Raw genomic sequence first — 17,038 nt, forward strand, 5'->3', positions numbered from 1 at the left:
ACAAAAGCACCTCGATGGCCTATCGCCTGACCTAGTGCAGTTCTGCAGCCGAAAGCCCCGGAATGATTCTTACCGCCCTGAGTTTGATATCGGTCGTCACCACATGGCAAACTGTTGGGGCCAATTTTTACGAGACCAGCATCAACGAACCGACCATTGATCATCACCATCGGAACGCGCTCCGATTGGAGGCCTACAAGTGGCCAGATGGTATCGTCCCCTACCGGTTTGCCGACAGTTGCGACCAGCAGTACCGATCGGCTGTTCTGGATGCAATGAATGTCCTCCATCAGGCGACCTGCGTCCACTTCATTCCGAAGACCACCGAACAGGTGGAGCACATTCAGTTCGGAAAGTCAGAGCTGGGCTGTGGTTCTTCGATTGGGTATCGGCCGGAACAGCGGGAACCGTTGGATGTGTTCCTGGATGATTTCTGTATCGGTTTACCGGGCGCCATACAGCATGAGCTGTTGCACGTGCTGGGGTTGTTTCATGAGCACACCCGACCCGATAGGGACGAGTACGTGGAAGTTCTATGGGATAACATCGAACCAGGTGAGTGAAGAAGACATGATTGACGTCATCAGTATTGAACGATACATTTGTATTTTTTTTTTCAATTTCCCATACAAAATGATCAACTTTAGTAGGCTATATCCAGACATGAGATGAACGGATATGGCTTATGAAGAAGATTTGTGGGAGCTGTTTGAACTTGAATTGGAAACTTGTAACTTTCTGAGCAATTGTCATCAAATAGCTTAGCTTAGTTGGTCAAAACCACACCTCTATCTAATCTACCGTCATTTAGAGTAGTGTGTGGTCTTTCGATTCCGTCGCATGCTCCTGTGGAGTGAGCGACGGAATCAAGACCAATCGTGTTCGGTTCGCGTTGTGCGTTAGCGTTAGCGTAGTTACGGTATACTTCGTAGATTGGCAATGTTCATGTTTCAGGATCCGTGTTCGGTTCGCGTTGTGTGAGTGCGAAAATATATTGATGATCTGTCGAGGATTGATTGCCACCTGGTGAGCTCGGTTCATGCTTATGATAACACATTTTTATCTTGACAACGTTACTTTTATGTAATTTTTAAACGAACTATGCTGACAAAAACCCTTATTCCTGTTTTATTTATTTGTAATATACACATACGGTAATTTACGGCTTCAAAACCATTCGACTATTATCGGCAACCGAATTTCAAACGCCAAATGCACAATATGTTCTATTAAAACACACCAATGAAAATATTCAAATGATTCTTTGTTCTGTCAGCTTCCCGCTGACGAGATTTCCGAGACTGAACAAAAAATTTTGTCAGAGATGTCATCAATCCAAATTATTACGCCTCAAAACGTGGCTGATTTAGAGCTGCCGAACAGATTTGCCTGCAGTTCTTATGGGAAAGCTGCCGAAGAGAATGAGGCTGCCGACAATAGTCCCACCGACAAGAGTTGTTTGAAGCGTTGTAAACACGTTTCCAAAATGCTTTTAAGTTTTTCAGTGTGAATTGATAGAGGATTGCAACGCATAAATGTAAACAGACAAACAAGAAATTTGTCTGCTGATGCCCGTAAAAATTACAAAAGAAAAGCGGCAGCGGCTTAGACTGACGAGAACACGTAAATTCCCCTTCCTTTCTCTTTTTGTAATTATTAAAAATAACCTTTGAATTGTTTGACGTTATGGATGTCGACGTACTTTTTTAATAATTACCGATCTTCCTTTATATTTTTACCGCGAAACAAAAAGGTAAAAATAGTTTTAACCTTCGGACTGTCGCGCTGTTGTATTTTGTACAACAGTTGTGATTTATATGCTATCATTTTGGAACAAAGATATCTATCGACACCAAACCAAAATGTATTCCTCAAGAATCTTCTTAAGAACAATACTCGACAGTTTTTATTTACAGTATGACCCTTTATAATACGGTAAAATCAATAAATGTACATGGAAGTCGCATAATAATGAACGCACTATGTACGGTCCGAGGAAACCACAGTTTGAAATCGTCATATCTCGAAATCCAGATAGTATACAAACTCGGGGTCTTTAGTATAGTTGTTCTGGAGGTGAAGCGCTATCTGATGGTACCTCATTTAATTCGGAATTTGACCGCTAGGTGACACTAGTGGGCATGGAAGTTTTACTTTTGTTTTGCAGATTTTTCAGAATCCTGACCATTTAGAAGGATGTCGTCTTCGACAAACTTGTTTAGTAAGTTAAGGACTATCATTTTTCGAGCTAGTTGATTCAAAATTTTGCCACTAGGCGGCGCTAGTGAGCATGAAACTTTTATTTGCAGATATCTCAGGAGCCTAACCACTTAGAAAGATGGTGTCTTCGGCAAAGTAGTTTGGTTGCTCAAGGGCTATCATTATTTGAGCCAAGAAATACAATATTTTGCCATCAGGCGACGAGTGAGCATGAAATTTTTGTTTTGCGGATACTGCAGGATCTTGACTTTTTAGACAGGCACCTTTGGCAAAGTTGTTCAGAAGCTCAGGGACTATCATTATTTCAATAAATCTCTAACTTTAAGGATTAAACAAAGAAAGAATTCGAGCTACTGAACAACTCTGCCGAAGACACCATCTTTCTAAATGATCAGGCTCCTGAGATATTTGCGAAACAAATGTTTAATGCTCACTAGCGCCACCTAGTGGCAACATTTTGAATCAACTAGCTCAAACAATGATAGTCCTTGAGTTACCGAACAACTTTGCCGAAGACGCCATCTTTCTAAGTGGTCAGGATCATGAGATCTGGGAAACAAAAGCTTAATGCTCACTAGCGCCACCTAGTGGCAAAATCCGGACTTTCTTAGCTATGATAATGATAGCCCATAAGCTACTGATCAATTTTGCCGAAGACGTCATCTATCTAAGTGGTCAGACTCCTGAGATATTCGCAAAACCAAGGGTGTTGTACAAAGTACAACGCGCGACTACTCGCGTTACAAAAATTCGCGCGACGAACGAAAGGTTAAGTAAGCGTCGTATTTTTCCTCCTAACCATGGATCGCATCACCGACCAAAGGTGACTCCCAGATCTTTTTCCTCCCCCATCAATCAACAACCTTCCTGTAGTTATTGTAGAGATGCAGAGGTATTCTCAGTCTCTAGAAGCAACAATCACACACTAACAGTCCTTCTACAACCCAACTGACTGTAAGGACTTGGCTGGCGCCGTTATTATTCAATAATATGAGAGCTGCTCCGATGGTGCGAACGTTTAGGGGTCGTCCATAAATGACGTAGCAATTTAGGGGGGAGGGGGGGGGGCTTTTCGAATTTGTGACGATGTGTGACGAGGGGGAGGGAGGGGCCCCAACTTGTGGACGTAGCATTTTGAATAATTTCGTTAAAAAGAGTAGAAAAATTTAACAAACCAATTTTTTTACCAAACTTTTTTGTCTGAATTTTTAAACTTAACTTAAAAAAGGTGATTCACCTTCAAAACATAAATATTATAAAATTCAAAAAATTCTAATAAATTTTTAATTTTCCTGACAATTAAACAGATTTTATGAAGCTTTAAATAGTTGTGAATGTGAATTTTATATTGTATAAATATAATATAATATTGTATAAACAAATTTGTGTCTAAACTATTTTATTTGTGAATCAACAAATTAGAAGTTCAATAAGTTAAGAAAAAATAAATGCTTTATCGACTTGGAAAATATTGTTTTTCCATTTTTTCATAAGACAGAATAAACTGTTCTACTTTAATTCACATTTTTTGTTGGAGCTTTATTCTCTGAAAAGAATATAATATGCTCATTTAGGTCAGTAAAACAAGATATTCGAGTGCGTTCAATGTAACAGGAGTTCTCCACTCAGTCAACTCAACAATTCGTTTTGATATATCAATGATCTTGATGGAACAGCCTGGATAATAATAATCAGTATAATCTTCCCAGGACTACCAGAATCCTCATTTCCCATTATTTTCAGGATTTTCGTGCATTTTATTTTCCTTTAGGTTGTTCATTACAAATTTATTCCAGTATTTCTTTTCAAGTTCTCCCAATAAAGATGGTGTACTTGAACTTACCTGTCTTCAATATTTCAGTATAGAAGACGATGATGAAGGATGATTGTATAAAAATCGCTTATTTTAAATATTACAATTGTTATTTTTTCTCTATCTAGCCACTATTTGCTGAATGGATTTGAATTTAGCGAATGATTACGGAGATCCTTAACAAATAAAGGTAATTTGTTGATCATATTCACTGAAATCTATTTCTTAACCACGAAAAATTTAAGAAAAGCTCTAATATAACAACAATTCTCTTTAATATATTTTGAACCCTTACTCATTGCTGTTAGATTTATCAATCCGAACTTGTTTTAGGTTTTAACAAAAGCAAAACTAGTATAAATCAAATTCAATCTAAATTTAACCAAACTGCGAACCAAAATTATGTAACTTAATTATTTTTGAGCGCAACGGTATATCAAACTATCATTCGTCAGATTATCCAGACGTTTCAGTAAGTAATTAATATCAAACTTCGAAATTCTGGATTTTAATGTTTCGTTTTAGCCAAATCGCCAAATTAAAAAAGGGGGGTGGGGGGGGGGTGGGGGTTGCTTCATATGCTACGTATTTTCCAAAGGGGGGGGGGGTTTCAGCATTTGTGATGAAATGCTACGAGGGGGGAGGGGTGTAAAAAACAGTGAAAAAAAGCTACGTCATTTGTGGACGGCCCCTTAGAGGTAATCATACCATCTACCAGAGCTGCGGCAACACACGTGAGTTGGGAACAGCTTTTATAGTGATGGGTGATATGCAGAGGCGTGTGATCAAGTGGTGGCCGATCAACGGAAGAATGTGCAAGTTGTGGCTCAAAGGCCGGTTCTTCAACTTTAGCATCATAAATGTGCATAGCCCTCACTCCGGAAGCACTGATGATGACAAGGACGCATTTTACGCGCAGCTCGAACGCGAGTACGACCGCTGCCCACGACGTCAAGATCATCATAGGTGATTTGAACGCTCAGATTGGCCAGGAGAAGGAGTTCAGACCGACGATTGGAGAGTTCAGCGCCTACCTGCTAACAAACGAGAACGGCCTGCGATTGATAGATTTTGCCGCCTCCAAGAATATGGCCATTCGTAGCACCTATTTCCAGCACAGCCTCCCGTATCGGTACACCTGGAGATCACCTCAGAAGACAGAATCGCAAATCGACCGATCATTTTGATCGATGGACGGCACTTCTCCGACATAACCTACGTCAGAATCTATCGTGGCGCTAGCATTGACTCCGACCACTACTTGGTTATGGTGAAACTGCGCCCAAAACTATCCGTCATCAACGATGTACGGTACCGACGCCCGCCTCAGTACAATCTGGCGCGACTGAAACAACCAGATGTCGCCAATGCGTACGCGCAGCATTTTGAGGCAGCGTTGCCGGATGAGGGCGAACTCGATAGGGCCCCTCTTGAGGACTGCTGGAGGACAGTCAAAGCAGCCATTAACGACGCTGCCGAAAGCATTGTCGGATATGTGGAACGGAGCTCAAGAAACTATTGGTTTAATGAATAGTGCCATTAGGTTTTAGAGGAGAAGAATGCAGCGCGGGCTGCAATGCTGCAGCATGGTACGCGACAAAACGTGGAACGGTACAGACTGAAGCGGAAACAGCAAACCCGCCTATTCCGGGACAAAAAGCGCCGCCGAGAAGAGGTGGAATGCCAAGAGATGGAGTTGCTCTACCGTTCTCAAGAAACGCGGAAGTGATATCAGAAGCTCAACGCATCCCGCAAAGGCTTCGTGCCGCGAGCTGAAATGTGCCGGGATAAGGATGGGAGCATCTTGACGGACGGACGCGAGGTGATCGAAAGGTGGAAGCAGCACTACAACGAACACCTGAATAACGCACACAGGTACAGAAGGTCAGGACAGCGAAGGCGATGGCTACCTCAGCACAGCGGACAGTGGAAACCAATCAGCTCCCACGATGGGGGAAGTTAAGGGTGCCATTCAACAGTTCAAGAACAACAAGGCCGCTGGCAAGGATGATATCGGAGCCGAACTCATCAAGATGGGCCCGGACAGGTTGGCCGCTTGTCTGCATCGGCTGATAGTCAGAATATGGGAAACGGATCAGCTACCGGAGGAGTGGAAGCAAGGCGTTATCTACAAAAAGGGCGACAAACTGGAGTGTAAAAATTATCGTGCAATCACTATCCTAAACGCCGCCTACAAAGTGATATCCCAGATTCTCTTCCGTCGTCTATCACCTATAGCAAACGAGTTCATGGAAAGTTATCAAGTTGGCCGCACGACAGCAGACCAGATCTTTTCTGTGCGGCAAATCCTCCAGAAATGCCGTGAGTACCAGGTCCCTATGCACCATTTGTTCATCGATTTCAAGGCGGCATACGACAGTATTGACCGTGTAGAGCTATGGAAGATCATGAATGAGAACAGCTTTCCCGGTAAGCTTACAAGATTGATTAGAGCAACGATGGACGGTGTGCAAAACTGCGTGAAGATCTCGGGCGAACACTCCAGTTCGTTCGAGTCTCGGTGGGGACAACAACAGGGCGACGGACTTTTGTGTCTGTTGTTCAATATTGCGCTTGAAGGTGTCATGCGGAGAGCCGGACTTAACAGTCGAGACACGGTTTTCACGAGATCCGGACAATTTGTTTGCTTCGTGGACGACATGGATATTATTGGAAGAAAATTTGAAACGGTGGCAGATTTGTTCACCCGCCTTAAACGCGAAGCAACAAGAGTCGGGCTGGTGAATGCGTCGAAAACAAAGTACATGCTGGTTGGCGGAACTGAGCGCGACAGGGCTCGCCTAGGAAGCAGTGTCACGATAGACGGTATCCCCGTCGAGGTGGAGGACGAGTTCATCTACCTTGGATCCTTGTTGGCGGCTGACAACAATGTTAGTGCCTACTATGGGCTCCAGAAGAAACTGCGGTCAAGCAAGATTCACCCCCGCACCAAATGCACGATGTACAAAACGCTAATAAGACCGGTAGTCCTCTACGGGCATGCGACGTGGACTATTCTCGAGGAAGCTCTTGGGTTTTTCGAACGACGAGTGCTAAGGACGATCTTTGGCGGCGTGCAGAAGAACGGCGTGTGACTGCGAAGGATGAACCACGAGCTCGCTCAACTCTACGGCGAACCCAGTATCGTGAAGGTAGTTAAAGCTGGAAGGATACGCTGGGCAGGGTATGTTGCAAGAATGCCGGTCAACAAACCTGTAAAGATGGTGTTCGCTACGAATCCGGTCGGAACAAGAAGGCGTGGGGCGCAGCGAGCTTGGTGGATTGACCAGGTGCACCAGGACCTGGAGAGCGTGCGTCGCAGTCGAGGATGAAGAGAAGCGGCCATGAACCGAGTGAATTGGCAAAATATTGTTGGCGAGGTTTTATCAAGATAATTGATGTAAAACAAAATAAATAAATAATAATGATAGCTGCTAAATTGTGCACTTCAAGAGTAAGCGGAAAGTCCCATCATTTATTCATTTGGGTCGAAGTGTAATTCTTACCAATTCCGACCAATCACTAAATTCCCTGAGAATTACAGGTTTTTCCTAGGTTGAATAAAATTCCCTTATGTTTCCAGATTTTTCTAACTGGTAGACATCATGTTTATGCTATGTTTGAGGAGCAATGAAAATTTTAAATAACACATCTAACTCTGAAGTTGACCATTTTGTATGGAAAATCGAAAAAGTTGCAAATGTCTTGTTCAATACTGTATGTATTCCCTTTTTGTGCAGAATTCCGTCGGAACTTTGTCAAGGGCACGTGGGACTACATGGAAACGTTCGGACTGCCGTACGACTTCGGAAGCGTGATGCACTATCCGTCGTATGCTTTTGCCAGGCCGGGAACTACGGAAACGATGGTCTCCCGCCAGAATCGTACCGCCCAGCTGGGACAGACCGATGGTGCCAGCGAGTTGGACCTGGAGAAGATCAGACGGATGTACAAGTGCGACGGAGTGTCATCGAGCAAATAAACTCGTTTTCATTAATTGTTAGGATAATCTTTATGTTAACGAAAGCTTCAAAGGAATGCGTCTACAGATAGCGGATAAAATAATCATCGGGCACTTTAAATACTTTGTTGTTTTATTTCTAGATGCGGGTAAACCTAGTTTTTTTTTTTTTTTTTTTTTGCAGTACGTTATAAAATACAAACTAAGGTTGATTCGGTTTAAATTCGTGATCTCATCTTTTCCAGCAGTAGCTGCAGGCATTGTTTCTGGGAATCGGATTGAGAAACTTCGGCCAGATGTTCCGTGTAAGACAGGATTTTTTGCTGCGAAGGACATGCAATTGATACAAACAATATTATTGAATATCATACCATGATCCCGCCGTTACGTTTAAAGAACAACTGGGGTAACTGGGGATAGGCTAAATTTTGCCTTAATTAAAATGCTTATAACTATTCGAAAAATGTTATGGAACAATATTGGCTATGGATTCCAAGCTATTTCACCTTAAAGTTACACCACTGTCTTGGAAAAAAAATATATAAGAAATTATATAGAAACTCACCAGCTGCTTTGCATCCAGCGTACTCCGATTCTTGGCCGCCAGATTCCACAGGTTGTACGTCAACGTGAACATGCGATCCACAGTCAGGTCCGCTCCGGTGATAATTTTCAGAAACAGATCCAACGACAGCTGACTCTGCTGTCGTATAGCGTTAGACTCCAGCAGTTGTTTGAGTATCTGAAGCACTTCATCGCACACCTCGCAGCTGATGGCGTGGATTTCGGCCAGAAACTTTGGATCCGACCCGTAGAGTTCGTCGTTAGAGATCACGTTCACGATGTGATAAGGATAGACCTCTTGGGCCGCAACGGATAGGAAATCCAGAACGTGCAGGTATATCGAGGAGAGGGTCTCTGAGTTGGGCTCGAAAGGATATTTTTTAATTACTTCGAGAAGAAGCCGAAGCAGATAGAGAACCCCTTGAGTGGGATTGTCGGGAACGATTACGAGCGTGGAAAGGAAATTCATAAGGAACGATTTGAGAAAGGGTTCGGTTGATTGGGGTTTACCGTCCTGCTCGATGGTTCGAGGGATCTCCGGAATGAGATTCAGGGCGGCCTCGAAGCATGAATCCGCTTGCTGTAGGCACACGTTCAAGAGAGCTACCTGACCAGATTGCAGGTAGAGTTCCATTCGAGTAGTGACATCGATGATGGAAGGAATCGTGATGAAGCAGTAGGCAGCACAGGCCTTCACGAAGGCAGCTGTTTTGCTTGTGTGTTGACCTTTGACGATGCGTCGCGTGCTAGTAGCTAGCCGATTGACGCAGTGGATCAACGTCGAGTACACGGGGTCCAAATTTGAGAAAGCAGAACGAGCTTCGACATAGAATGAGAGCTGTTGTTCAAAGTCGCGCCCAAAGTCTACTTTCCGTATGAAATGGCTGATTAGGTTGCTGATCTGGCGACGCTCGTCTTCACTCGTGAGGGCACTGAACAAAATATTTGATAGTTATTATAACTAATTTAATTGTTCGATTATCATACTTACTTCACAGAATCGTTCAACACTTTGCTAATATGCATAAGAGCGTTTGTGACAACCGGATCGGAAATGTACGAATCAGTTGAAGCAGTTCTGTAGCTCGTTAGAATGCTTTTGCAAACGTCCAGCTTGATGGATTCCTTTTGGAACAGGTCCAGCAATGGCAAAAAGTTGTCCTGCAATTTTAGAATCACGTGTCAATAATCTCAAAATAAGAAATTAGATGCTTGAACCTACCAGAGACAACACGCCATGGATGTCCTGTGCGTTCGAAACAATCTTGTCGACGATAACCTGTAGCTCGTGGTAGTGTCGTTCGTAGGCTCGATTAGGGGTCATATGGTACAGGATATCTCCCATCAACGCGTTGACTTCACGGAGCTAGAAATTTAAATTACAATGTAACAGTTAATTTATTCATGGTGAACCATCCTCGGTATAACGTAACTCATTCAAGTAAATGAAAATCGAATGTAGGTAGTACTATATCATTTAGTTCAACTGGAGTTTTTTATTCTCTGACAGATACCCATATTTCGACCTCTGTAAGGTCGTTTTTAGCGCTGGTGGTAGTAATACATTTGATTTTCACTTACTAATAGCTCAAAGATTTGTTTTCAGTAACTCAATTTTATCTAGGTTATATCTAGGTTTTCCAATCCCGGAAAGGATTCCCGATTCCCGAGAAATTAAATTTTTGTTACCCGGGATTCCTGGGAAGTTTTATTTTAATTAAGAGTTGACCACTTGGATTCAAAGAATAACCACTCTTAGTTTTCATGTAATCTCAACTACCTAATGTCGTCTTTACTAGATCTTGAAATAACATACATTTTGGAGGTTTTTTGCACTTGTGTGCTTGTCTATTATATGCAAAATTCATGGAGAGATCTATTTCATAAATTGGACATAATTATTAAAATTCTGGACATGATTCTTCAAATGGCCTATTTAGGGCATGATTCACATTTACCTTCTCTTCGTCTTCAATTCTGTGTAGCTAACTAACTAATGTTTTCTAAATACAATTCATTCGATGGCGTTAAAATTTAGCAAAAGAAATTGATCGTAAAGATAATAAATCGTTTTAAATGCGTTTTTGAGAATTTTCTGAGATTATTTTTCGTTCGATTTGCTTTCTGCCATTTTTCTTCTAATTTTTCTGCCATTACTTTCCTATTGCATCAAAGTCTAATTATCAGCTTATAAGCTGATAAACTATAGTTTCTAAAAGTACTTCCATAGTTGGGATGTGACGATAGTCCAATAAGTTTATCGTAACTTCCTGGATCTCACTAAGCATAAAACAGCCTAGTGTCTGCCATACGATATACAATGCAGAATTGCAATTTAGACAAAAAAAAATCTGTGAAAGTGGTCAAAGAACAATAAGTTAAGAAGCACGATCTGTTCTAGGAGTCTGTCGCCGGTCGCGGATTTACTGCAGAAATTATTTAAGGAATGACTGAAGAAATCTGTGTAGAATTTTTTTTTCCAGTTTGCACTGGAGGGAGTCCTGAAACACGAATATTCGGTGGAGACCCTAAACAATTTCAAAGAACACCTTGAAGAGACCAGGAATATATGAAGAAATCCCCAGAAGACTCCCTGGACAAATATCTGGAGATATCGTTTGGGGTATCCCTACTGAAATTACAGAAGAAATCCATGGAAATCTCTGGACATTGGTAGAATTATTGAAGTAGTCCAGGAATGAATCAAAAGAGCATAGGATATGAAAATTCTAGTCGAAATTGCTAGGGAATTTCCTGGAAGACGTGTCAGAGGATCGTTTAGAGCTTGACATTACCGGAATAATCCCTATAGAAATGAATTGAATTATCCCTTGGAAAATGCTTGGAGTAATCGGTAAAGGAGTACTTGAAGAAAAATCAAAAGAAATACCTACTAGAGTTATTTCAGGCATCTCTAAAACGATTTAATGTGGATCAGTTCATAATTATTATGTTTAGTGTATTTTGGCCAGTTTTGGAAATTTTTATTGACGCGATCTAGGAAAGAGATAGGGGGAACGTGGCGTAGTTGGCTACACGTTCGCTTTATAAGCGGATGGTCATGGGTTTGATTCCCAGCCCTCTCAACAAAAAACTTAGTCAGTCTGCTCAAGAACAACACGTATGAAAGCGGACTGACATCTGACCCTTCTCTGAGCGAATGCTCAACTGCACCCGGATTAACGCGGCAATCGACAAAAACGGTTTTGAACACTGGACTGGACTGGACTGAGAAAGCATCCCTATGTACTCTTCTTCCTGCGAAAAGTAGAAAGCGCAAAGAGACAGCGTAGCATCAGATCTAAAAATAGATTAGGTAATAAAATAGTGTGAATTTAGGCGTTGTGCTCTAGTAAGGACTGTTCATTTTATAAAGTGGACACTTTGTTTATGCTTTTTTATTTATTGATAAAATCGTAATCGGTTTTCTGTGTATCGTTGACCTATTATTCTAAAATGCTATGAAAATATAAAATCTTTGAAAATGCTTTTGGTTGAAGAGCTAAATAGTTTTTCCAAAAACTCTTAAAAAAAGCTGTCCGTCAAAGTTTAACATTATTTTTCGCAAAACAAAAATCCTTATTTTTATGAACAATTGTATGTTTGTATCCTTTACTATTCTACTAAAGGTAAAGCTTTAAAAATATCAATTATATTCCAACATTCTATGACATTAGGTAACTTTAGTGATTTACCCATTTATGGCCAAATTTGCTGATACACCATCCTTTCACTCCCAGCAAAAGAGAAAAGTAAAAAGCGTGTTCAAAACTAGTTTGGATTACTAAAGAAACTATATTAGTATAAACGAAAGCTAAATCGTGAGATTAAACTACAGTCTTAAGTATAAATTTTACTGTTTATGGTAGTTTTACTAAAAAGTCTCATACTTTTAAAATCATGTACGCATATTTATCGATCTACAGCAAATTGTAAACAGTTTTCTCCGAATTTTTCAATTGGTAATCTCAGAATAACATATTATGAAAATAATATGTGGAAAATAAAATCGATTTTATTACAGCAGTGTTGCCAATTTTGATGATTGTCAATGTACTTTGATAGGTCTTCTAAGAATAAAACAATTGTGTTTCTGTTGTGCTTTGAATGTGACGTGGGGACTTACTAAGTAACTCTATGAAGGCGTAAGTTATTTTTCATATTAATACTAATTAGGACTTCCGTCAGGACGTACTTTTACACAAAAAATTCTACTCATATCAATTCCCATCAAATTTAAAAAAAAATTCTTTAAAAATATACGGGAAAATTGATTTTATTATATCTGTAAAATTGTTGCTCCAAAAATAACTTGATTTTTTCCATCAGGCTTCTGAATAATGATGCTTTCGAAGAACAAGCCTTTTTTGAAAATAGAAAATATAAATTATCGAATTTTCCAGCCAATTTCTTACAATCATTGATTTTGATAACCTCAAAAAATCGACCAATCTAATCGTTGTTCCATATTCGTGTGAAATTTAATTATTTTGGAGAATTTTTATTATCACAACATTGTACAATACTAGTCGAACGATGCGTAAAAAACCGATTGAAATTTCATTGATTAATAAGAAAGATACAGCATGCACAAGGTGTCCACTTTATAAAATGAACAGTCCTTACAACATTTAAATCGATCCTCGCACAAGTAATGCCCAATGGCGAAATGTGCTTCCAATTAGAATATAAGTAAATCTAGAATGTGATGATGGAGTAATCAGTAGAGACTCTATTAAAACATACTAGAATTATCTCTGAAGGACTTTTCTTGGAAAAGTGAAACTAATACCGTTTTGAATCATATTACGGACAGCTTCAAATTCCGGACACTCTACTTTGTATTCACACGAAATATTTCAATTTTTGCTGTTCAAAAGTTCTCACTTTCCAGGCTCGTTTTAATAAGCTTATTCCAATCTATGCAAACTTTTAATGCCCAACTGCCTTAGATGTCTCTTTAGTGACTTGACGACTTCTACTGATGGTTTGACTTTTCCATTAAGGATTTCTATGAGCTGTTCGGAACTTGAATCAAATTGTCCGGATTATGAGGCAAAAGTGAGGAAGCGTCCGGAATAAGAATCATGAAAAGGCCACACATTTCGATTTATTAAAAATTATTCAACTTGCGGAAGCGTATTCTTTACTCACCATTCGAAAGCTAAGGGTTTCCGACGCTCGATAACGCTGAGAAATCATACAGAATGATTTATTTTGTATGCTCTATACTAAGGTATACTTCACTAAGGCCTTAAGTGTCCATAATATGAATCAAAACGGTACTTGGTAGATTTCTGTCGGTATTCCATGCGAAGTTCCTAGATGAATACTTGATCAATTTCGGCAGAATTCCAGAAATAATTCCTAAAACAAACTGGACCCATCTATTCCAGGATAAAAAGCGCCGCCTGGAAGAGTTGGAGTGCGAAGAGATGGAGCAGCTGTATCGTTCTCAAGAAACGCGTAAGTTCTACAAGAAACTCAATGCATCCCGCAAAGGCTTTGTGCCGCGAGCCGAAATGTGCCGGGATAAGAATGGCGGTATCTTGACGGACGAACGTGACGTGATCGTGGTGGAAGCAGCACTACGATGAACACCTTAATGGCGCAGAGGAGGAAGACCAAGGCAGCAGGAGGAATGGCTTTATCAGTACGGCGGATGAGGGAGACGTGCTCCCACAATAGGTGAAGTTAAGGCCAAGAAACATTTGCCTATTTTATAATCATTTATTAAGCAATTTTTCACAACTACATACTGAATAGTTGCTTCGTTATATTACTTTGAAGCTGCTACGCACACATTGTTCCGGATGCTGTCAAACAGCTCAAGAACAACAAAGCAGCTGGAAAGGATGGTATTGGAGCGAAACCTATTAAAATGGGCCCGGACAGGTTGGCCACTTGTCTGCACCGATTGATATCCAGGATCTGGGATACAGAACAGCTACCGGAGGAGTGGAAGGAGGGAGTATTAACCCAATACATATACAAAAAGAGTGACAAGTTAAAATGTGGGGGCCCAGATAGCCGTAGCGGTAAACGCGCAGCTATTCAGCAAGACCAAGCTGAGGGTCGTGGATTCGAATCCCACCGGTCGAGGATCTTTTCGGGCTGGAAATTTTCTCGACTTCCCAGGGCATAGAGTATCTTCGTACCTGCCACACGATATACACATGCAAAAATGGTCATTGGCATAGTAAGCTCTCAGTTAATAACTGTGGAAGTGCTCATAAGAACACTAAGCTGAGAAGCAGGCTCTGTCCAGTGGGGACGTAAGGCCAGAAAGAAGAAGAAGAAGAAGTTAAAATGAGAGAACTATCGAGCGATCACCATTTTTAGCAGTATACCAGGCTGTAACGTGAAGCAGAGCGGGTTGGATTGAAAGTTAATCCATCGAAGACGAAATATCTGCTAGCTGGAGGAACCGAGCGCGATAGAGCTCGCATTGGCAGACGCGTGATGATCGACGGGGATGAGTTCGAGGAGGTGGACGATTTTGTCTACCTCGGATCATTGATAACGTCGGATAACAACTGCAGCAGAGAAATTCGAAGATGTATCATTGCCGGAATTCGTGCTTACTACGGACTCCACAAGACCTTACGGTCTGGTAAACTTCACTTCCGTACTAAGTGTACCATATACAAGACGTTGATCAGACCTGTAGTACTCTACCGGCATGAGACGTGGACAATGCTCGAAGAGGACCTGCAAGCGCTAGGAGTTTTTGAACGACGTGTACTTAGGACGATCTTTGGCGGAGTATGTGAGAACGGCGTATGGAGAAGAAGAATGAACCACGAGCTTGCGCAACTGTACGGTGAACCCAGTATCCAGAAAGTCGCCAAAGCTGGAAGACGAAGAGGAGCGCAACGAGCTAGGTGGTTTGACCAAGTGGAGCAGGATCTTGGAAGTGTGGGGCGATCGAGAAACTGGAGGTTAACAGCCATGGATCGAGTTCATTCATTTCATTTATTTAGTAAAAATCTACACAGATAACACTGAATCAACAATTTCACGCCACAATACTCAGTTTGGGCCGCATCTCTCCATCCTCGGTTCTGCCCCACGCTCGCCAAATCGATACGCACTTGATCCGCCCACCTAGCTCGCTGCGCTCCACGCCTTCTTGTACCAACCGGATCCAAAGCGAATACCATCTTTGCAGGGTTGCTGTCCGGCATTCTTGCAACATGCCCTGCCCATCGTATCCTTCCAGCTTTGGCCACCTTCTGGATACTGGGTTCGCCGTAGAGTTGGGCGAGCTCGTGGTTCATCCTTCGGCGCCACAAACCGTTCTCCTGCACACCGCCGAAGATCGTCCTAAGCACCCGACGTTCGAAGACTCCAAGTGCTTGCAGGTCCTCCTCGAGCATCGTCCATGTTTCATGCCCGTAGAGGACTACCGGCCTTATGAGCGTTTTGTACATGGTACATTTGGTGCGGGCGTGAATCTTTTTTGACCGCAGCTTCTTCTGGAGGCCATAGTAGGCCCGACTTCCATTGATGATGCGCCTCCGTATTTCACGGCTAACGTTATTGTCAGCCGTCAGCAAGGATCCAAGGTAGACGAACTCGTCGACCACCTCGAACGTATCCCCGTCTATCGTAACACTGCTACCTAGGCGAGCCCTGTCGCGCTCGGCCCTACCAGCTAGCATGTACTTTGTCTTGGCCACATTCACCACCAGTCCAACTTTTGCTGCCTCGCGTTTCAGGCGGGTGTACAGGTCTGCCACCTTTTCTAATGTTCGGCCGACGATGTCCATATCATCCGCGAAGCAAACAAATTGACTGGATCTCGTAAAAATCGTACCCCGGCTGTTAAGCCCGGCTCTCCGCATAACACCTTCTAGCGCAATATTGAACAACAGGCACGAAAGTCCATCACCTTGTCGTAGTCCCCGGTGGGATCCAAACGAACTGGAGTGTTCGCCTGAAACCTTCACACAATTTTGCACACCTTCCATCGTCGCTCTTATCAGTCTCATGAGTTTCCCGGGAAAGCTGTTCTCGTCCATGATTTTCCATAGCTCTACGAGGTCGATACTGTCGTATGCCGTCTTGAAATCGATGAAAAGGTGATGCGTTGGGACCTGGTATTCACGACATTTTTGGAGGATTTGCCGTACAGTAAAGATCTGGTCCGTTGTCGATCGGCCGTCAACGAAGCCGGCTTGATAACTTCCCACGAACTCGTTCACTACGGGTGACAGACGACGGAAGATGATCTGGGATAATACTTTGTAGGCCGCATTTAGAATGGTGATCGCTTGAAAGTTCTCACAATCTTTTGTCGCCTTTCTTGTAGATGGGGCAAATTACCCTTTCCTTCCACTCCTCCGGTAGCTGTTCTGTTTCCCAGATTGTGCCTATCAGCCGACAAATGGCCAGCCTTTCCGGACCCATCTTTATGAGTTCAGATCCGATACCCTCCTTACCAGCAGCTTTATTGTTCTTGAGCTGGTGAATGGCAT

At 42.1% G+C, this 17,038-nt stretch overlaps 2 protein-coding genes across 2 annotated transcripts in view; one reads left to right on the forward strand and one right to left on the reverse strand.

Annotated features, from left to right (window-relative positions):
* On the forward strand, positions 1–8,184 carry LOC5574405 (low choriolytic enzyme). Its single transcript, XM_001655062.2, has 2 exons — positions 1–555; positions 7,774–8,184. Exons 1-2 carry the CDS (start codon positions 63–65, stop codon positions 8,013–8,015), a joined length of 735 nt encoding a protein of 244 aa, XP_001655112.1. The 5' UTR covers positions 1–62; the 3' UTR covers positions 8,016–8,184.
* LOC5574406 (UPF0505 protein CG8202) overlaps positions 8,139–17,038 on the reverse strand; it is a 24,148-nt gene continuing 15,248 nt past the window's right edge. Inside the window, exons 4-7 of the mRNA XM_001655063.2 lie at positions 9,781–9,924; positions 9,550–9,719; positions 8,560–9,490; positions 8,139–8,317 (exon numbers count right to left, since the gene is read on the reverse strand). Coding sequence (XP_001655113.1) covers positions 8,213–8,317; positions 8,560–9,490; positions 9,550–9,719; positions 9,781–9,924 — 1,350 coding nt within the window. The 3' untranslated portion in view covers positions 8,139–8,212. The remainder of the gene's footprint in view (positions 8,318–8,559; positions 9,491–9,549; positions 9,720–9,780; positions 9,925–17,038) is intronic.

Source organism: Aedes aegypti, chromosome 3 (genome assembly GCF_002204515.2).
Source record: "Aedes aegypti strain LVP_AGWG chromosome 3, AaegL5.0 Primary Assembly, whole genome shotgun sequence".
NCBI lineage: Eukaryota > Metazoa > Arthropoda > Insecta > Diptera > Culicidae > Aedes > Aedes aegypti.

Bases quoted from the DNA above. Each gene is read 5' to 3' on its own strand.
- LOC5574405 (XM_001655062.2), top strand. From the start codon at position 63: ATGATTCTTACCGCCCTGAGTTTGATATCGGTCGTCACCACATGGCAA. The intron at 556-7,773 runs GTGAGTGAAGAA...CTTTTTGTGCAG, and splicing joins ATGGGATAACATCGAACCAG to AATTCCGTCGGAACTTTGTC.